Source organism: Rattus norvegicus, chromosome 4 (genome assembly GCF_021556685.1).
Source record: "Rattus norvegicus strain SHRSP/BbbUtx chromosome 4, alternate assembly SHRSP_T2T, whole genome shotgun sequence".
Classification (NCBI taxonomy): domain Eukaryota; kingdom Metazoa; phylum Chordata; class Mammalia; order Rodentia; family Muridae; genus Rattus; species Rattus norvegicus.
Window position 1 is genome coordinate 25525413 of NC_141537.1, and position 21978 is coordinate 25547390.

The following is a 21978-nucleotide window of genomic DNA, read 5'->3' on the forward strand; positions in this document are numbered from 1 at the left end:
TCCATTAGAGAAATAATAGCTCTGCTGCCTAAAGGCTCCTGTGATCAAAAACAAAGAAAAGCAGAGGTGAGCAACCATGGAACCCTGTGCTCCTGAGAGAGCAGGGTATGGGCAATCGGAGAAGAATTTGGGTTTAGAAGAGAGGTATACGACAGTGGTAGCAAGGACCAAGACAGTCCATGCAGAACAGTCTAACGCCAAGAAACCAAAAACTGGGGCTGTATTTCTAAGAACACCTCTCTGAATCTATGAATAGCATCGGGAGTGTGAAAGAAAGCCAAGGAAAAGGCAGTAGTGATTGTACGTAGAGGTGACTGTACTTCAAGGAGAAAGCCTTGCCTCACATGTTTCAGGACTGCCCAATGCAGAGTCCCCCAACACCCCCCGTTTTTATCTATATTGATAAAAAATAGAAATACAGATTTTTTCGCTTACCGTTAGCTTTTATATTTAGTGACATCACAAATGTTTCTCCACTACAAATCATTATATATATGTATCCCATCTAATTTTAAGTATATCTCTATTGTTCAAAAAATTGTTTTCTCCTGCTTTTCATTCTTATAGGAAACATTAAAATTAACATCTTTGAACACAACTTCCTTCTTCATATCGCATAGTCTCATTGATCCCCAAGAAATAGCATTACTAAGTCAGAAGAACAGTAAAACTTTCTGGAAAGGCATTTTTCAAATTCCATTCAATATAGTTTCCATATAATAAAGACAGACATAGTATTTCCTTCCATCATGTCACCTTATACATGTAAACAATATCCTATTGCTGTTAAGTTAGATCATTTCCACTTGTATCTTTGTAGATAATGCCCAATGAATCCATTCATGAACAATCAACTTGTCTCCAACTTTTAATTTCTCACAGGCAGAATATCAATATACAAAAATTGGCTCTTCATCCCTAATATGCAATGTCAGCAAATTAAGACTTGAGGAATATGAAAACACCTCCACCATGTATCCAAGCCAGTGTGCACACGCCCGCTTTAACTCTCCAGTCCTTCCTCCGGCAGGCTGGCTTCCCAAGCTTTTCCATTTGACCCTGCTGTACGCTGTTCATTACAGAATGGCACAGAGACTCCAGGTCACAGAAAACACATACCTCTCTTTATCTTTGCAGTCTTATTTTACTTTGCTGCTTTAAAATGATTTTAAAATATAGCCTTTGAATAAATTGATAATGAGTAAATCAAGTGTTGCTGTGAGAGTTAGAGTCTTCTATATTTGTCTCTGATAGTCTGTAGTAGTGAGCAAATACACACACACACACACACACACACACACACACATACGTACTAGGTCTTTTGTAGATTCATCCAATATGCTTGCTTTTCCAGTCCTAATTTCCTAATTGATCTTAAATTCCTGACTTTAAATTTAATCATAAGACACATTTTAGGGTTATCAACTCTCATAGAAAGATAATTATTGTAGTGTTTCCTGAAGTGGAAATTTCTGGTTTCTTTGGAGACTCCGTTGTGTCATGTGATGTTTTTCTGGAAATTGTCTGATGAGAGGATGTTTTTGCTGAAGTAGACCCCATGGGAGGATATTTTGCTGATAACAGACATGTGGTGTTTCTCTGCAGGTAGCCCTGCAAAAGGGCATGTGATGTTTTGTTAGAGCCCATACTTGAGGAAACACATGTTTGGGAAGGACATAAATATAGCCCAATGGACAGTAGACAACCCTGGATGGCATTGGTACACCTTGCCATTCTTTGTTGGTCATCTTTTGTCATGACTTCATGCAGAGAAACACACCAAAAATCTTCTGGTGGTGTTCTGGTAGCTTCTTGCTGTAGACTCTGGCCGATTGGCAGAGCCTTGCAGTGTCTCCTAGATCAACCTGTCATTGCTGATTTGTGAATGGTGTTTGCGAGTGGATCAAGCTGCCACTGTTGATTGGCGTGACTTGAACTGCTGACATCCGGACAACGCAGACTGGATTTACTTCAAAGAAATATTTCTAAACAGGTCCACATCCTCTTTGGCCCTATTAACCTTTCCTTTCTACCACCTTTGGTGGGTGGTGGACTGGAAGGGATGTTAAAGCATTTAAGAACCCTTATTAAAAATGGGTTTTAAAAAAAATCTAAGCCTACATTTTCCTCTTCCCTCAGGGGATAAATTCCTTATGGTGGTGTTATTGGGCAATAAAGAACATTTCAAATTTAATATACATCAGGTCTTGGTCTTTCACTCATCTGTTGGCTTGAAATTATTGAAGCCTCCATTTCTTCCCATTGATCTCTATACTCAAGTGAACATCCCATAGCCTTTGTCCCAAATCTGCTTTGGAAAGATACTGATTCCAAACATGCAATTTTAAAACTGTTCATGTAAACTTAGAGACAAGGATCAAATGTAAGATGGAGAAATGTAAGTGGATAAAAATGATGGTGAGCTGCTAAAATTAAAGGCTGGGTTCCACTGTTTACCCTTGTCGGTTAGAACGCCTGCCAGTGTCAGATGTCAAAATGAATGTGACCAAGAAGGATTGTTGGAAGAATGTTAGCAACTGTCCTGTATAGCTCTGCTACATTTGCAAGTTTTGACTAAGTGGGTTTTAATGGCATCTTAAGAACACAGTCAGGGACTTTACTGAAAATGGAAATTTGAAATCTTTACCCCTTTACCATGTATGGCCCAGGAATGAGCCAGACTAAAGGGATTTAGTAACTTACTGCTTCTTAGAACACCAAATGATGTAAGATGCTGTCACCCTCCATGGTGTCATGGTGGGACATGTCTTCTGGTGTTTGTGACTTTAAACATGAAGTTCAATATCTACTTGAAAAGTGGCTACATGGAATGCAAGATTAATACAGCAGCCTGGGCACCTCCAATCCCCCATGCACACATCTATCCTCGGGAGATCGGCTGCGAGACCCACAGTGGATACACCAAGCTCTACCATTTCATACCTTTTCTATCTTAGCACCTACCACTATTTAATTCTCCCATTTTGAGGTGTGAGAATAATGCTGGCACAGAAGTTGTTTTTCCTTCTTCACAGCTCAATGGCTAAAAGCTTTTCCTTACCGTGGATTTTAGCAACTTCAGCATAGAATTTATGTTCTATCTTTACTGAGTTGAGAACTTTTGCATTTTCAGCTGAGAGGGTGGGAGGGAGGGAGGGAGAGATTCTCTTTGGCATGTTTTTTGCATGTTTTTTTTTCCCGTGCTTTGAGATTTTTATTGAGAGAGTTATTTGAACACAGATATTGTGAAACCTGAGCACTGGATCTAAAAACCAAGATGGCTGGCTACTAAGTCACTAATGGACAGGAAGCAGACGTAACCACACAAAGGAATAATTCACATCCTAGGCTGGAAGAGAAAAAATAAAAGGCATGAGGTTTCATTAGCTACTTAGAACACTTGGCCATTTTAAACTTTAAGTATTTCTTTCTATGCTTTTTCTTTCTTTTTTTTTGAGGTTTTTTATTTTATTTTATTTTATTTTTTATTAACTTGAGTATTTCTTATATACATTTCGAGTGTTATTCCCTTTCCCGGTTTCCGGGCAAACATCCCCCTCCCCCCTCCCCTTCCTTATGGGTGTTCCCCTCCCAACCCTCCCCCCATTGCCGCCCTCCCCCCCATAGTCTAGTTCACTGGGGATTCAGTCTTGACAGGACCTAGGGCTTCCCCTTCCACTGGTGCTCTTACTAGGATATTCATTGCTACCTATGAGGTCAGAGTCCAGGGTCAGTCCATGTATAGTCTTTAGGTAGTGGCTTAGTCCCTGGAAGCTCTGGTTGCTTGACATTGTTGTACATATGGGGTCTTGAGCCCCTTCAAGCTCTTCCAGTTCTTTCTCTGATTCCTTCAACGGGGGACCTATTCTCAGTTCAGTGGTTTGCTGTATTCTGGCTGTGTCTCTCAGGAGCGATCTACATCCGGCTCCTGTCGGTCTGCACTTCTTTGCTTCATCCATCTTGTCTAATAGGGTGGCTGTATATGTATGGGCCACATGTGGGGCAGGCTCTGAATGGGTGTTCCTTCAGTCTCTGTTTTAATCTTTGCCTCTCCCTTCCCTGCCAAGGGTATTCTTTTTCCTCATTTAAAGAAGGAGTGAAGCATTCACATTTTGATCATCCGTCTTGAGTTTCGTTTGTTCTAGGGATCTAGGGTAATTCAAGCATTTGGGCTAATAGCCACTTATCAATGAGTGCATACCATGTATGTCTTTCTGTGATTGGGTTAGCTCACTCAGGATGATATTTTCCAGGTCCAACCATTTGCCTACGAACTTCATAAACTCGTTGTTTTTGATAGCTGAGTAATATTCCATTGTGTAGATGTACCACATTTTCTGTATCCATTCCTCTGTTGAAGGGCATCTGGGTTCTTTCCAGCTTCTGGCTATTATAAATAAGGCTGCAATGAACATAGTGGAGCACGTGTCTCTTTTATATGTTGAGGCATCTTTTGGGTATATGCCCAAGAGAGGTATAGCTGGATCCTCAGGCAGTTCAATGTCCAATTTTCTGAGGAACTTCCAGACTGATTTCCAGAATGGTTGTACCAGTCTGCAATCCCACCAACAATGGAGGAGTGTTCCTCTTTCTCCACATCCTCGCCAGCATCTGCTGTCACCTGAGTTTTTGATCTTAGCCATTCTCACTGGTGTGAGGTGAAATCTCAGGGTTGTTTTGATTTGCATTTCCCTTATGACTAAAGATGTTGAACATTTCTTTAGGTGTTTCTCAGCCATTCGGCATTCCTCAGCTGTGAATTCTTTGTTTAGCTCTGAACCCCATTTTTTTTATTAACTTGAGTATTTCTTATATACATTTCGAGTGTTATTCCCTTTCCTGGTATCCGGGCAAACATCCCCCTCCCTCCTCCCCTTCCTTATGGATGTTCCCCTCCCAACCCTCCCCCCATTGCCGCCCTCCCCGCACCAGTCTAGTTCACTGGGGGCTGAACCCCATTTTTTAATAGGGTTATTTGTTTCCCTGCGGTCTAACTTCTTGAGTTCTTTGTATATTTTGGATATAAGGCCTCTATCTGTTGTAGGATTGGTAAAGATCTTTTCCCAATCTGTTGGTTGCCGTTTTGTCCTAACCACAGTGTCCTTTGCCTTACAGAAGCTTTGCAGTTTTATGAGATCCCATTTATCGATTCTTGATCTTAGAGCATAAGCCATTGGTGTTTTGTTCAGGAAATTTTTTCCAGTGCCCATGTGTTCCAGATGCTTCCCTAATTTTTCTTCAATTAGTTTGAGTGTGTCTGGTTTGATGTGGAGGTCCTTGATCAACTTGGACTTAAGCTTTGTACAGGGTGATAAGCATGGATCGATCTGCATTCTTCTACATGTTGACCTCCAGTTGAACCAGCACCATTTGCTGAAAATGCTATCTTTTTTCCATTTGATGGTTTTGGCTCCTTTGTCAAAAATCAAGTGACCATAGGTGTGTGGGTTCATTTCTGGGTCTTCAATTCTATTCCATTGGTCTATCTGTCTGTCTCTGTACCAATACCATGCAGTTTTTATCACTATTGCTCTGTAATACTGCTTGAGTTCAGGGATAGTGATTCCCCCTAAAGTCCTTTTATTGTTGAGGATAGCTTTAGCTATCCTGGGTTTTTTGTTATTCCAGATGTATTTGCAAATTGTTCTGTCTAACTCTTTGAAGAATTGGATTGGTATTTTGATGGGGATTGCATTGAATCTGTAGATCGCTTTTGGTAAAATGGCCATTTTTACTATATTAATCCTGCCAATCCATGAGCATGGGAGACCTTTCCATCTTCTGAGGTCTTCTTCAATTTCTTTCCTCAGTGTCTTGAAGTTCTTATTGTACAGATCTTTTACTTGCTTGGTTAAAGTCACACCGAGGTACTTTATATTATTTGGGTCTATTATGAAGGGTGTCGTTTCCCTAATTTCTTTCTCGGCTTGTTTCTCTTTTGTATAGAGGAAGGCAACTGATTTATTTGAGTTAATTTTATACCCAGTCACTTTGCTGAAGTTGTTTATCAGCTTTAGTAGTTCTCTGGTAGAATTTTTGGGATCACTTAAATATACTATCATATCATCTGCAAATAGTGATATTTTGACCTCTTCTTTTCCGATCTGTATCCCCTTGATCTCCTTTTATTGTCTGATTGCTCTGGCTAGAACTTCAAGAACTATATTGAATAAGTAGGGAGAGAGTGGGCAGCCTTGTCTAGTCCCTGATTTTAGTGGGATTGCTTCAAGTTTCTCTCCATTTAGTTTAATGTTAGCAACTGGTTTGCTGTATATGGCTTTTACTATGTTTAGGTATGGGCCTTGAATTCCTATTCTTTCCAGGACTTTTATCATGAAGGGGTGTTGAATTTTGTCAAATGCTTTCTCAGCATCTAATGAAATGATCATGTGGTTCTGTTCTTTCAGTTTGTTTATATAATGGATCACGTTGATGGTTTTCCGTATATAAACCATCCCTGCATGCCTGGGATGAAGCCTACTTGATCATGGTGGATGATTGTTTTGATGTGCTCTTGAATTCGGGTTTGCCAGAATTTTGTTGAGTATTTTTGCGTCGATATTCATAAGGGAAATTGGTCTGAAGTTCTCTTTCTTTGTTGTGTCTTTGTGTGGTTTAGGTATAAGAGTAATTGTGGCTTCGTAGAAGGTATTCGGTAGTGATCCATCTGTTTCAATTTTGTGGAATGGTTTGGATAATATTGGTATGAGGTCTTCTATGAAGGTCTGGTAGAATTCTGCACTGAACCCGTCTGGACCTGGGCTCTTTTTGGTTGGGAGACCTTTAATGACTGCTTCTATTTCCTTAGGAGTTATGGGGGTGTTTAACTGGTTTATCTGTTCCTGATTTAACTTCAATACCTGGTATCTGTCTAGGAAATTGTCCATTTCCTGAAGATTTTCAAGTTTTGTTGAATATAGGTTTTTTATAGTAAGATCTGATGATTTTTTGAATTTCCTCTGAATCTGTAGTTATGTCTCCCTTTTCGTTTCTGGTTTTGTTAATTTGGACGCTCTCTCTGTGTCCTCTCGTTAGTCTGGCTAAGGGTTTATCTATCTTGTTGATTTTCTCAAAGAACCAACTTTTGGTTCTGTTGATTCTTTCTATGGTCCTTTTTGTTTCTACTTGGTTGATTTCGGTTCTGAGTTTGATTATTTCCTGCCTTCTACTTCTCCTGGGTGTATTTGCTTCTTTTTGTTCTAGAGCTTTTAGGTGTGCTGTCAAGCTGCTGATATATGCTCTTTCCCGTTTCTTTCTGCAGGCACTCAGCACTATGAGTTTTCCTCTTAGCACAGCTTTCATTGTGTCCCATAAGTTTGGGTATGTTGTACCTTCATTTTCATTAAATTCTAAAAAGTTTTTAATTTCTTTCTTTATTTCTTCCTTGACCAGGTTATCATTAAGTAGAACATTGTTCAATTTCCACGTATATGTGGGCATTCTTCCCTTATTGTTATTGAAGACCAGTTTTAGGCCATGGTGGTCCGATAGCACGCATGGGATTATTTCTATCTTTCTGTACCTGTTGAGGCCCGTTTTTTGACCAATTATATGGTCAATTTTGGAGAAAGTACCATGAGGAGCTGAGAAGAAGGTATATCCTTTTGCTTTAGGATAGAATGTTCTATAAATATCCGTTAAGTCCATTTGGCTCATGACTTCTCTTAGTCTGTCGACATCACTGTTTAATTTCCGTTTCCATGATCTGTCCATTGATGAGAGTGGAGTGTTGAAATCTCCCACTATTATTGTGTGAGGTGCAATGTGTGTTTTGAGCTTTACTAAGGTTTCTTTTACGTATGTAGGTGCCCTTGTATTTGAGGCATAGATATTTAGGATTGAGAGTTCATCTTGGTGGATTTTTCCTTTGATGAATATGAAGTGTCCTTCCTTATCTTTGTTGATGACTTTTAGTTGAAAACTGATTTTATTTGATATTAGAATGGCTACTCCAGCTTGCTTCTTCTGACCATTTGCTTGGAAAGTTGTTTTCCAGCCTTTCACTCTGAGGTAGTGTCTGTCTTTGTCTCTGAGGTGCGTTTCCTGTAGGCAGCAGAATGCAGGGTCCTCGTTGCGTATCCAGTTTGTTAATCTATTTCTTTTTATTGGGGAGTTGAGGCCATTGATGTTGAGAGATATTAAGGAATAGTGATTATTGCTTCCTGTTATATTCATATTTGGATGTGAGGTTATGTTTGTGTGCTTTCACTCTCTTTGTTTTGTTGCCAAGACGATTAGTTTCTTGCTTCTTCTAGGGTATAGCTTGCCTCCTTATGTTGGGTTTACCATTTATTATCCTTTGTAGTGCTGGATTTGTAGAAAGATATTGTGTAAATTTGGTTTTGTCATGGAATATCTTGGTTTCTCCATCTATGTTAATTGAGAGTTTTGCAGGATACAGTAACCTGGGCTGGCATTTGTGTTCTCTTAGGTCTGTATGACATCAGTCCAGGATCTTCTGGCCTTCATAGTTTCTGGCGAGAAGTCTGGTGTGATTCTGATAGGTCTGCCTTTATATGTTACTTGACCTTTTTCCCTTACTGTTTTAATATTCTTTCTTTATTTTGTGCGTTTGGTGTTTTGACAATTATGTGATGGGAGGTGTTTCTTTTCTGGTCCAATCTATTTGGAGTTCTGTAGGCTTCTTGTATGTCTATGGGTATCTCTTTTTTTAGGTTAGGGAAGTTTTCTTCTATGATTTTGTTGAAGATATTTACTGGTCCTTTGAGCTGGGAGTCTTCACTCTCTTCTATACCTATTCTCCTTAGGTTTGATCTTCTCATTGAGTCCTGGATTTCCTGTATGTTTTGGACCAGTAGCTTTTTCTGCTTTACATTATCTTTGACAGTTGAGTCAATGATTTCTATGGAATCTTCTGCTCCTGAGATTCTCTCTTCCATCTCTTGTATTCTGTTGGTGAAGCTTGTATCTACAGCTCCTTGTCTCTTCTTTTGGTTTTCTATATCCAGGGTTGTTTCCATGTGTTCTTTCTTGATTGCTTCTATTTCCATTTTTAATTCCTTCAACTGTTTGATTGTGTTTTCCTGGAATTCTTTCAGGGATTTTTGCGATTCTTTCAGGGATTTTTGCGATTCCTCTCTGTAGGCTTCTACTTGTTTATTAATGTTTTCCTGTGTTTCCCTAAGGGAGTTCTTCACGTCTTTTTTGAAGTCCTCCAGCATCATGATCAAATATGATTTTGAAACTAGATCTTGCTTTTCTGGTGTGTTTGGATATTCCATGTTTGTTTTGGTGGGAGAATTGGGCTCCGATGATGCCATGTAGTCTTGGTGTCTGTTGCTTGTGTTCCTGCGCTTGCCTCTCGCCATCATATTATCTCTAGTGTTACTTTCTTCTGCTATTTCTGACAGTGGCTAGACTGTCCTATAAGCCTGTGTGTCAGGAGTGCTGTAGACCTGTTTTCCTCTCTTTCAGTCAGTTATGGGGACAGAGTGTTCTGCTTTCGGGCTTGTAGTTTTTCCTCTCTACAGGTCTTCAGCTGTTCCTGTGGGCCTGTGTCTTGAGTTCACCAGGCAGCTTTCTTGCAGCAGAAAAGTTGGTCTTACCTGTGGTCCTGAGGCTCAAGTTCGCTCGCGGGGTGCTGCCCACGGGCTCTTTGTGGCGGCAGCAACCAGGAAGACCTGTGCCACCCCTTCCGGGAGCTTATGCAGCCTCAGGAGTGCCCACCTGACCAGGCAGTGAGGTCTCTTTCCCACAGGGTCTGGGAGCAGAGAGCTGCTGCGGGCCGGGATCCGCGGGTGTGGGACTTCCGGTAAACACAGGACGTGCCCGGTCCTAGAGGAATTCTGCCTCTGTGTGTCCCGATTTCACCAGGCAGCCTTCTTGCAACAGACAAGTTGGTCTTACCTGTGGTCCCGAGGCTCAAGTTTGCTCGCGGGGTGCTGCCCACGGGCTCTCTGCAGCGGCAGCAACCAGGAAGACCTGTGCCGCCCTTTCCGGGAGCTTCAGTGCACCAGGGTTCCAGCTGGCCTTTGGTGTTTTCCTCTGGCGTCCAAGATGTATGTACAGAGAGCAGTCTCTTCTGGTTTCCCAGGCTTGTCTGCCTCTCTGAAGGTTTAGCTCTCCCTCCCACGGGATTTGGGTGCAGAGAACTGTTTATCCAGTCTGTTTCCTTCAGGTTCCGGTGGTGTCTCAGGCAGGGGTCCTGCCGCTCCTGGGCCCTCCCCCACGGGAGCCCAGAGGCCTTATACAGTTTCCTCTTGGGCCAGGGATGTGGGCAGGGGTGGGAAGTGTTGGTGGTCTCTTCCGCTCTGCAGCCTCAGGAGTGCCCACCTGACCAGGCGGTCGGGTCTCTCTCCCACCGTGTCTGGGAGCAGAGAGCTGCTGCTTATGCTTTTTCTAATTGGTATTTACATACTGCTATTGACAATCGAAAGCTAAAACCAAAGGAAGTGGAGCTGTGGAAAGGGCAGAAGCACCATGGTTGTGATTACTTTAAGAAAGGCATCTGATTGATTGCCTGATTTTTATATAAGGGCTGAAAGGTGAACACACGGCCACGTAAGACATAGTTCCACACAAACATGCCCAGTATGTCTAAAGAGCTAAGTCTATAAGCGAACAGAGTCTTCGCTGCCATAACCGTGCACGTAGAATCCAAACTCACCATTCATCCCATCGCACTTGGAATTCCCAACATTGAAGCAGGAAGTTTTCATGTTGGTGGGAAGGACATTCCACCATTTATATTCAAACCCAAGTGCTGGCTCTGTTCCGGCCGGACACGACTTGCATTCTGCAGAAGGTGAGCGAGTATACAATAGCATTAGACTGAATCTGGACAGCTTTCTCTGTGCCAAGCACCTCTACCCTAAAATTACCAGATAGCTATGAGGGACAGATACTACGTTACCACCAATTTGCTTAGCACATTTTTCCCAAATGGATCTGGAAATTGTTTTCTAGACAGAGTACAGACTCACATGTACAGATTTGATTGCTTTGTTTGTACGTTGCTTCGTATTATGCCCACCTTGGTGAATGAGTGATTATCCATGGTTACTCAATAGGATAGGGTTATTTTTCAAAGAATAATTAAATATATTATTGTTAAAGAAGATGGACACACACACACACACACACACACACACACACACACACACTGCCAGTGAGACTGTTCTCATCATATGGGTGGGAGGTAAGTCACCATGGCCTCACATTATCAATATTTCGCAATGCTTACTCATCTGAACGAAGTAAATGTGTCTCCTAAAGCCTTTCAAAGAAAGCCCTTGAGAACAAGCTTACAAGTCTACCAGAAATGTTCTACTGAACGTGCAATTCATGATAGACACTCTACCCTTTGTTCCATCCGAAAACGTCCCGGGAGGGCAGGGATGGCAAGAAGAAGAGCCATTGTTATAGAATCCTGGGTTGCAAGGGGGACAATCCTTCTTCTCTCCAGAAGGGGGCAGCCTAATAGCATCCGTGAGATCTTCCCTGCAGATTTTCGGCTCTATCCACTTGTACATTATCTGTGTCTGGGGAAAAAATAAATAAAAGAGCTTTTAAAATTAAAACTGAGAGCATATCATGTAACATCTTTACAACAAAGATGCTAAATTGATAATCTAAAGAATTACAAACAGTGGAGAAGAGGGAGCCGAGAGAACCTAAAACAGAGACAATGAGAGGAAAAAGAGGAAATATTCATTCAAAATATGGAGGAAAAAAGTAGGTAGGAAAATAATCATTACATGTACATGTGTGTGTAGGCATACATATGAACATATGAACATGTCTTTCATAATTGCTATTCACCTTTTAATGAGAGAGAGAGAGAATGTGTGTGTGTGTGTGTGTGTGTGTGTGTGTGTGTGTGTGTGTGTGTGTGTGTAGGCAGAGAAGGAGGGAGGGAATAGGAACCCCCGGGAGTTGGTTTTTCTTTCCATCTTGTGGGTCTGGGGAGGGTGGTGCTTCATGGTAAGTGGCTTTACTAGAGGAGACATCTCTCGAGTGTCTCTGGGTTATTTTTTTGACAAAGAGCTTCTCACTGAACGTAAAGCTTGCAGATTCAGCTATACTGACTAGTCTGTCAGTCCTAGGGGTCCTCTTGTCTCTTCTTCCCAGTTCTGGGAATACAGGAGTGGACTACACTCAATTTTCAATGTGAGTTCCAGACAACCAAGCTTGTGTTCTCATGGCTGTGGCAAGCATTGTACCGAGTGAGCCAGCTTCCTATTCTCTGGACACAACCTTTACAGTGCAGTAGCTTTCAACTTACGTCGTACGTGCCCTTACAACACAGACAACATGCTTTTTAAAATGTAAACAACTACCAAATGCTCACCTCTGTACACATACATATGAGTAACAAAACACAGACTGAGCATGTTATATGTAGAAATATGTACATATATACATTATACACATTTACATAAACAAAAGAGGCTGTGAATTCAAAAGTGAGCAAGGAGAGGCATTTGAGAAGCTTTGGAGAGAGGAAAGGGAATGGGGGAACATGTAATTAATTTATGATCTCAAAGATAAAAACAAACAAGTGTTGCCCTTGCGTCTGCTCACTTCCATCTATAGCCAACGACTTCAAGATGGTGACTCTTGCTTGCTTACTGACTGGCGCCATTGCTCCCTTCCTTTACCCCAGCCACAGCCTTTCCTTTTTTTTTTTTTTTTTTCTCATTTGTAAGACAAGTTTTCTTTCTTTTTTTTTTTTTTGATGTATTTAATGTTTTATTGTGGTATTTCCAATTATCGAAAGTTGTACATACAGAGCATTTGAGTGAAATATAAGTTTGGAGACATTGATAACTGTAGATTCTGACAGCACATCGTTTGCTCCAAAATTGTTGAAACTGGCTCTCGTGTGTTCACAGCTCAGTACTGGTCTCACTATTCCACATTGTGTCCCTTTCTTCTAACCTCACAGTGTCCCCCTTAAGCATATGTAATCATAATTTGCCTTGGCTTTCTCTTGGAACAGTGCCTAATATTGTCCCTGCTGCCTTTGTATGTAACAGCTCTGGCTGTCTTGGACATCACATTCTAGGCTAGGCTGATCTCACTGGAACTCACAGACATCCACCTGCCTCTGCCTTCCCAGTGGGATTAAGGCATGCTACGACACCCAGTTTTCCCCTAACTTCTGGGTGTTGAGATTCCGTGTGTGTTCCACCATGCTGACTTTACATGAGGTTTTGGGAACTGAACACAAGGCTTTGTGCACACCAGGAAAATGCTCCTGAAACTGAGCAACATTCTCAGATTTGCAATATTTTTTAAATATCAAGACACACTATAATCCCAGCTTGAAAGAGATGGGGGCCAAAAAATTCAAGGCCATCCACAGGTCCACAGTGAGTTGGAGGCTTGCTTTCAATAATATCCTTCCTTAAAGAAAGAAAGAAAAGACACAATAATCATTTTTAAAAAATGTTTTCTTACGTTTATCACAAAATAATCGATATGACCTTTATAAAAATGATTTCTTTTTCAGATTTTACATGCATTTTTTCTTGAACTGCATCATCTGTTGCATCACCTAGAAATGGAGTTACAGACGGCACGAGCGGCCTTGTGGGTGTTGGGAATCGGAAGAGCAGCCAGTCCCCTAAACCTAGGCGCTACCTCTCTAGACTCGATCTCTGAAATAGGATGTTCTTTTTTTCTTTTTTTCAGTTACTACTGTACTTTATTGTGTTCAACCAAATCACCATGTTACAAAAATAGCAAGCTGCCATAATAAAAAGTAAGGCTCCTCTATCCAGCACCAGATAGCATCATTTTACTTTCAAGCCTAGAAATTGCACACCTGTATATAAACCAACCGAGGATGAGGATTGAGAGTTCATCTTGGTGGATTTTTCCTTTGATGAATATGAAGTATCCTTCCTTATCTTTTTTGATGACTTTTAGTTGAAAATTGATTTTATTTGATATTAGAATGGCTACTCCAGCTTGCTTCTTCTGACCATTTGCTTGGAAAGTTGTTTTCCAGCCTTTCACTCTGAGGTAGTGTCTGTCTTTGTCTCTGAGGTGTGTTTCCTGTAGGCAGCAGAATGCAGGGTCCTCATTGTGTATCCAGTTTGTTAATCTATGTCTTTTTATTGGGGAGTTAAGGCCATTGATGTTGAGAGATATTAAGGAATAGTGATTATTGCTTCCTGTTATATTCATATTTGGATATGAGGTTATGTTTGTGTGCTTTTCTTCTCTTTCTTTTGTTGCCAAGACGATTAGTTTCTTGCTTCTTCTAGGGTATAGCTTGCCTCCTTATGTTGGGCTTTACCCTTTATTATCCTTTGTAGTGCTGGATTTGTAGAAAGATATTGTGTAAATTTGGTTTTGTCATGGAATATCTTGGTTTCTCCATCTATGTTAATTGAGAGTTTTGCAGGATACAGTAACCTGGGCTGGCATTTGTGTTCTCTTAGGGTCTGTACGACATCAGTCCAGGATCTTCTGGCCTTCATAGTTTCTGGCGAAAAGTCTGGTGTGATTCTGATAGGTCTGCCTTTATATGTTACTTGACCTTTTTCCCTTACTGCTTTTAATATTCTTTCTTTATTTTGTGCGTTTGGTGTTTTGACAATTATGTGATGGGAGGTGTTTCTTTTCTGGTCCAATCTATTTGGAGTTCTGTAGGCTTCTTGTATGCCTATGGGTATCTCTTTTTTTAGGTTAGGGAAGTTTTCTTCTATGATTTTGTTGAAGATATTTACTGGTCCTTTGAGCTGGGAGTCTTCACTCTCTTCTATACCTATTATCCTTAGGTTTGATCTTCTCATTGAGTCCTGGATTTCCTGTATGTTTTGGACCAGTAGCTTTTTCTGCTTTACATTATCTTTGACAGTTGAGTCAATGATTTCTATGGAATCTTCTGCTCCTGAGATTCTCTCTTCCATCTCTTGTATTCTGTTGGTGAAGCTTGTATCTACAGCTCCTTGTCTTTTCTTTTGATTTTCTATGTCCAGGGTTGTTTCCATGTGTTCTTTCTTGATTGCTTCTATTTCCATTTTTAATTCCTTCAACTGTTTGATTGTGTTTTCCTGGAATTCTTTCAGGGATTTTTGTGTCTCCTCTCTATGGGTTTCTACTTGTTTATTTATGTTTTCCTGGAATTCTTTCAGGCATTTTTGCGATTCCTCTGTAGGCTTCTATTTGTTCTCTAAGGGAGTTCTCCACGTCTTTCTTGAAGTCCTCCAGCATCATGATCAAATACGATTTTGAAACTAGATCTTGCTTTTCTGGTGTGTTTGGATATTCCATGTTTATTTTGGTGGGAGAACTGGGCTCCGATGATGCCATGTAGTCTTGGTGTCTGTTGCTTGTGTTCCTGCGCTTGCCTCTCGCCATCAGATTATCTCTAGTGTTACTTTGTTCTGCTATTTCTGACAGTGGCTAGACTGTCCTATAAGCCAGTGTGTCAGGAGTGCTGTAGACCTGTTTTCCTGTTTTCTTTCATCCAGTTATGGGGACAGAGTGTTCTGCTTTCGGGCGTGTAGTTTTTCCTCTCTACAGGTCTTCAGCTGTTCCTGTGGGCCTGTGTCTTGAGTTCACCAGGCAGGTTTCTTGCAGGGAAAAAATTGGTCCTACCTGTGGTTCCAAGGCTCAAGTTTGCTCGTGGGGTACTGCCTAAGTCCTCTCCGCGGCGGCAGCAACCAGGAAGATCTGTGCCGCTCTTTCCGGGAGCCTCCGTGCACCAGGGTTCCAGATGGCGTTTGGTGTTTTCCTCTGGCATCTGGATGTGCGCAGAGTCCAGTCTCTTCTGGCCTCCCAGGCGTGTCTGCCTCTCTGAAGGTTTAGCTCCCCCTCCCATGGGATTTGGGTGCAGAGAACTGTTTATCCGGTCTGTTTCCTTCAGGTTCCGGCGGTGTCTCAGGCGCAGAGGTCCTGCCGCGCCTGGGCCCTCCCCTACGGGAACCCAGAGGCCTTATACAGTTGCCTCTTGGGCCAGGGATGTGGGCAGGGGTGGGCAGTGTTGGTGGTCTCCTCCGCTCTGCTGCCTCAGGAGTGCCCACCTGACCAGGCGGTGAGGTCTCTCTCCCACGGGGTTTGGGAGCAGAGAGCTGCTGCGGGCCGGGATCCACGGGAGCCACAGCCTTTCTTACCATGCTTTTCACGGAGTTATAATCAAAGAAAAGTGTAACTTTAAAGAAGAATGGATGAAACTTTATGTGCAATCCTAATAATTCGTAAGTATTAGTAGTTCCTGCGTCTCTTCGAATAATAAGAACTGTAGCTAAACTATACTTTCTAGAAGCCCCTATGGCCTTTTCCATGTGCTCTGAGCATCGGAACAATACACCCTCTGCTCTCCATGAGAGCCGTCAGTCACACCCCTTCTTGTTATCCTATTCCACACAAAACAATGCAAAAAATTTTTTTGAAAAAGGTAACTCTGCTATACTCCAAAGACTGACCATGCTAAAATTAGTTATCCTCACTTAAAAAGCAGAATAGCAGGTTTATCTGTCCTAAACTAAAATTGGCATGTGAACACTGGTAGGGGGAGTAGTCCAACACAAATACAGGAATCGACATCGGAGCTACACGGAGGTTTGTAGAGCAGAGAGTAACTGTTCCTTTCATCCAACAAACTTTTGAAAGTACTGTTTGTCCCTTAAAACAACTTCTGCAGTAGGGAGTCTGTTAAAACCAGAGAACAGAAAACATGGGCAGTCCTCTACCTTTGCTTCTAGTCAGCAAGAATCATACATAGCAAGCCTTTAACGCCACTCAAATGAATCCTCAAACATGCTTGTGGAAGACGCACTGTGGTGAATGAAGAAGGGTGCTGAGAAAATGGTCTAAACTCAGATGTCTTCGTCAGAATGATAAATAGTGTTATTTTATTTTTACAGCTCTGTTTCCACATTCATGTCATGGTTCGTGTCATGATATGCTTTAATGCCCTACTTTCTCTCTCCACCTCTGTGGCCATCTATAAAACAACGGCCACTCCAGCTAACTCCTCCTAAGTAGCTAAAAGCATCAAATTAGATACTATATTCATAAAAGGCCCTCAACTCCCTGCTCAAGAAAGGCAGCATAAAATTCAAGAGAATCTAAACAAATAAAGAATCATAGGAGAGACACTAACTTCAAGTTTCCAGTTTAAGTTAACGAGTTAAAAGAAAAACAGATTTAAGATCCTGATATATTCACTAATTTCCTGACTCACGTTACTAAAAATGAATGAGCAGCTACGTTTTGGGAAATTTTGCTTCCTACACAAGAACCAAGATGCCATGTCAGAAAAGGATCTTGCCAGCCTCTTTGGGACAAACACATTATCATCTCCAGGTTCATAAACAAGTGAAGCAGGGTTTCCAGATTAAAGTTGGGCGTGCATAAGGAGGCCAGACATCAACCTAGGGCATCACTCTTCTGACTCCATCTACCTCCTTTTAATTTTAGCCCTGAAACAAGATCTCTCATAATTAAGCTAGGCTGCTGGCTGGCCAGCAATTTCTAGGGATCCGTCTTTCTGTCCCCATCCCTAGAATTCCGAACACATGCCACCAAGCCAGGCTTCTTACGTGGGTGTTGGAAACTGACCTCATGTCATTTTCAAGGCAAGCACTTTACAGACAAAGCTATCTACCCGGCCCCAGATTAGAACTATTAAACAACTTACTCAAGAGCTGCAAACAGCACCACTAAAGAAGGGTCAGTCTGATGAGAATGAAAAACCATAAAACATGCAAATAGATTTGAGAAGCCAAATATCCGGTTGCTTCCAATGTAAGCAAAGAAGATTTTTAGAAATTAAAATAGACCTTAAACATTTCAACATGGGGAAATCGAGTTATGAATCCTCCATGATCCATGCTTCCCTTACAAACCTTCCTGCCATACACAACAAACTGCTTCTCTGTCTTTCTAACAGAGACATATGTTTCCTAGTGTAGCTGACAGGAAAAGACACTAATTAATATTAATGACGCTTAGAACCAGATGGCTCACAGTGCAGGTGAGACACCAACAACCAACTCATTCTGCAGAAAGTGAGATGCAAACACAAAACGGTTTGATGAAACCAAACCCCTCTCAACAGAGAGAAGTTGTACCAGAATAGCGTGAAGATTACAGAAGAGCGACCATGTTCACATGGATCTCGGTTAAACATATAAAAGAGGATCTCTGTGAGCTCAAGTCTAGTCTGCTCTACACAGAGTTCTAGGCCAGTCAAAGCTACGTGGTGAGATTTTGTCTTTAAGAACAACACTATTAACAACCAACTGGACCCCACAAAGCTCCCAAGGACTAAACCACCAAGTAAAAAATACACATGGAGTGACTCATGGCTCCAGCTGCGTATGTAGCAGAGGATAGCCTTATCTGGCATGAATGGGAGGGCAGGTCCTTGGTCCTGTGAAGGCTTGATGCCCCAGAATAGGGCTAGGGTGGTGAGTCAGGAGTGGGTGGGTGGGTTGGGGGGGAGCACCCTCATAGAAGCAGAGGAATGAGTGTAGGATGGGGGTTTGAGCTAGGAAGGGTGATAACATTTGAAATGTAAGTAAATAAAATAACCAATAAAAAATTTTAAAAAGAAATGCACTGAATTTATGAAACATGGGCACATCATTTTATTCTATACCAAGAGCCTGTTCAGAGATTCTCTGACTTATCTGAAAAACACACATTTCATGTATATGCATGCATCTGGCAAGTGTGTGCTGTGTATGTATGTGTGTGTGTTCTAAATTATATTTAAATATCGATGGCCTCATTCTATTAGGCCATGTCAGCCAGACATTGTTAAACGGATCACTGGCATTATACTCATTAATATACTAAATCACTCAGAGATGTTGCAGGAATGGTTTTAGCATATTTTCGTCTTGTTCAGATACAATGCATTAATAGATCTCATTCATTCATTCTGCAGTAATACTGAGTTAATCATCATTACATAGAATAGGCTAAATTTACTTTTACCAGTAAGTAAGGCAAGTTTAGCTAAGAAAGATCTATTTTAAGGGTATTACAGTCAATACTTTTTATTCCATTGTAGTGGCGCCTCTCTATATGCATGTTCTAAATTAAAGTAGCCTCGCGTGGCATTATCATGGAGTCGCTGACAACCTTACTCTACAACCCTTCAGTAGTTAATGCTGTTCGTTTGAGTTAGCATTCTTATTAAAAATAATAGTGGTGTTTCTTACTAAAAATCCCACTAATCACTTTAAATTAGTATATACTTATTTAACTCAAAATTCCTTCAAAGTTGTTAAAGGCAAAAAGGAAGCTTCACATTCACATAAATACAGAAAGTACAGAACAGCGCTCGCAGATAACAAAACTAGGAAAGGAAAATAGCATTTGCTGATATCTCCAAAAACCTAAATGCCCCATCTCAGGCTGCAAACATTTCCGAAGGACACTTGAAGAAGACTCCACCCTCAGCTTCTCGCTGGCAGGGCCAGTACCGGCTGATTCTTTGAGACAATGATGGGTTCACTGCCAAGTTTATCTGTGCATTTTCCCCAGCCGTGCATGTGGTAATTACTCTGTGTTTTCTAAACATGATTACACAGAAGTCTACCATAACTGAATCAGCCTGTGCCCACACAGCTTCTCTGACAAGACCCGAGTTTCTCACAGGTCAACACAAGCCACAAGGCATCTTCATCCTGTGAGCTGTGGTACGTATTTCAAGCTATCTTCTTCTGGATCATTTGTCCTCTGGGAAAAAATGGATTTTGTTTAAAAAAAAGCGATCTGAAACAATACAATTTTTTAAAAAGATAGTAATAATGTGTTATGTGAGGCGTTCATCACAGAAAAAAAAAAAAAAAAAAAAAAAAAAAAGCTCAGCTAGAAACCTTACTTTGAGTATCTTAGGTCTTCCCAAAGAAGTTTCATGAGGTAGAGAGTAATATCAACCTGTTTTGTTTTTTTGTTTTTTTGTTTTTTTGGTTCTTTTTTTTCGGAGCTGGGGACCGAACCCAGGGCCTTGCGCTTCCTAGGCAAGCGCTCTACCACTGAGCTAAATCCCCAACCCCTATCAACCTGTTTTAAAGATGAAAAATGGGGGCAAATGTGAGATGTTTTTATGAAACTAAAACCCTCTCAGAGAAGTTTTACCAAAATACCATAAAGATTACCAAAGAGCTACATACAATGTCCAGAGAACTAATTCTGAGGTAAAAGCAAAGGCAGTATGTAGCACCTAAACTCTTAGATTTCCTCTGTACTGTCTGCACACACCAGTTACAAAGCAGGGTGTGCTCATGCCGGGAAGAGAGTTTGAGCAACACAGGCCGAGTTAAACACTACTGATACTACCTTCCCTTCTTCATCACAGGGGGTATGGATCTGGAAATAGTCTTTGGTAGTGCAGGGTGGACGATCCACACACTCACTGGCTCCTTCCTCTGTAACATACACAAAACAACACTTCAGAAATGGACCAATCCCTTTTGACCATAAGAAAAACAGGAATATCAAAACACAAAAGCAAGCTAACATGTTAGGAAAAAAAAAATCACTGTGCTGGAGTAATTCGAGTAGAACTAGCCAAGCCTTAAGCAAATAAAGGTTTGTATTTTCATTCTCTCTGGAAGGAGGATAACAATGTTTCTAGGACACATCTGCTTCAGGATGACTGTTTCCAGAGGATATTAGAGTCCTTCTATCTTGTCAATGATCACTGGAAATCTGGAACAAACCAAAACTTTCTAAGTACAAGGCTACAGCCTTTATGGTAACAAACTGTGTGAAATTAAAAAGTTGGCTAGACTGATGCAAACGCCAGTCATCGATGGAGTAAGGAAAATCATAAAGGGAGAAAGTCATGCAGAGAAGGACATGGGGATCAATTCAACATGTATTCACTTCATCCCATTGGTGTGTGATCCACCATTGCTGCCACACTCATTCAACCGTGTGGAATGCACCTGGCCAACAATTAATGTGGAAAGAGAGGAATAAAACATGTCAATTAGCCTTACCTGAAAATTGGGAGTCCTCCTTACACCTGATGCATTCTTTAGCACCCTTCTCAGAATAGGTGTTCCTGGGGCACATTTGGCAGTTAAATGAGCCTGGTTTGTTGCTGAAAGTGCCTGGCTTACATGGAAAGCACTCCGAGGTATACGCCACTCCTGCACGAAAAGGAAAACAGGGCTTGGAGAAGAGAACCCAGTACAATGACCATTTGCTGCTTCTGCAGAGAAGACAGAAATAGCAATAGTAATTTGAGCCCACAATCTTTATTTACTTGGAACAAGGGAAAATTGATGGTGTGCAAGCAAGTAAGAATGACCCTAGAAATGGCTATTGGTTTGAAATTCCAGCTTGGTCCAGCAGATGTCCCAATGACTAATGAGCTAGCATCTTGGGAGCAAGCATATGAGTTCTGGGAAAACATACCAAACTCTAATAAAGAAGAATTGCTGCTGTGACTAGATAGAGTCTACTTGAGAATGAGCCACGACAGGGTTTATTAGTGGCTCAGCTGGGCCAAAAGTGACCCATCTGGCTCAGAAAGGCACAAGAGGTTTAGGAAACAGCCAGACTCTTATTATTTTTATGGATATAGTAATGATCAGATTAACCAGTATAATTTACATATCTCTAATGAGTAATGGGCTCTCGTAAACAAGTCCCCTTTATTTTATTAAAAAAAAACCACCAAAGATTGCCATTTATTGTGTTTACTGCTTTACAGCTATTAGGTAATTCTGTTTGAGGGCAGAAGGACAGAGAAAACTGATTAATCAATTTGTTGGACATAAACTAAGGTCTTTAGACATGCATGATATCTGATATCTGTCTTTATTATGAATACTTAGGTCAGTTAAACCAACATGCTAACAAATATGTCAACAATAAAATTGGACAAGTGAGTCCTGAGGCACATAGCTATGAAATACCTTCAATGGTGATATTTTTTACTAGCACAGGCTTGACTGCCTTAGAACCCATAAGGATGCCTGTCGTCCTCCAGTACAGAATATTTGTGCCTGATTTCAGCATTACCTGCAGAAGGAA

The 21978-nt window shown here is 41.2% G+C and overlaps 1 protein-coding gene and 1 long non-coding RNA gene across 3 annotated transcripts in view; one reads left to right on the top strand and one right to left on the bottom strand.

Annotated features, from left to right (window-relative positions):
* Positions 1-21978, top strand: part of LOC148006238 (uncharacterized) — a 901378-nt gene that overhangs the window by 201588 nt on the left and 677812 nt on the right. The gene's annotated exons all lie outside the window — the stretch shown is intronic.
* Positions 1-21978, bottom strand: part of Elapor2 (endosome-lysosome associated apoptosis and autophagy regulator family member 2) — a 192511-nt gene that overhangs the window by 54117 nt on the left and 116416 nt on the right. For both annotated transcript variants that reach the window (NM_001109345.1, XM_087659008.1), the window contains 5 exon segments: positions 10628-10756; positions 11321-11501; positions 20272-20360; positions 20937-21089; positions 21861-21966. In NM_001109345.1, coding sequence (NP_001102815.1) covers positions 10628-10756; positions 11321-11501; positions 20272-20360; positions 20937-21089; positions 21861-21966 — 658 coding nt within the window.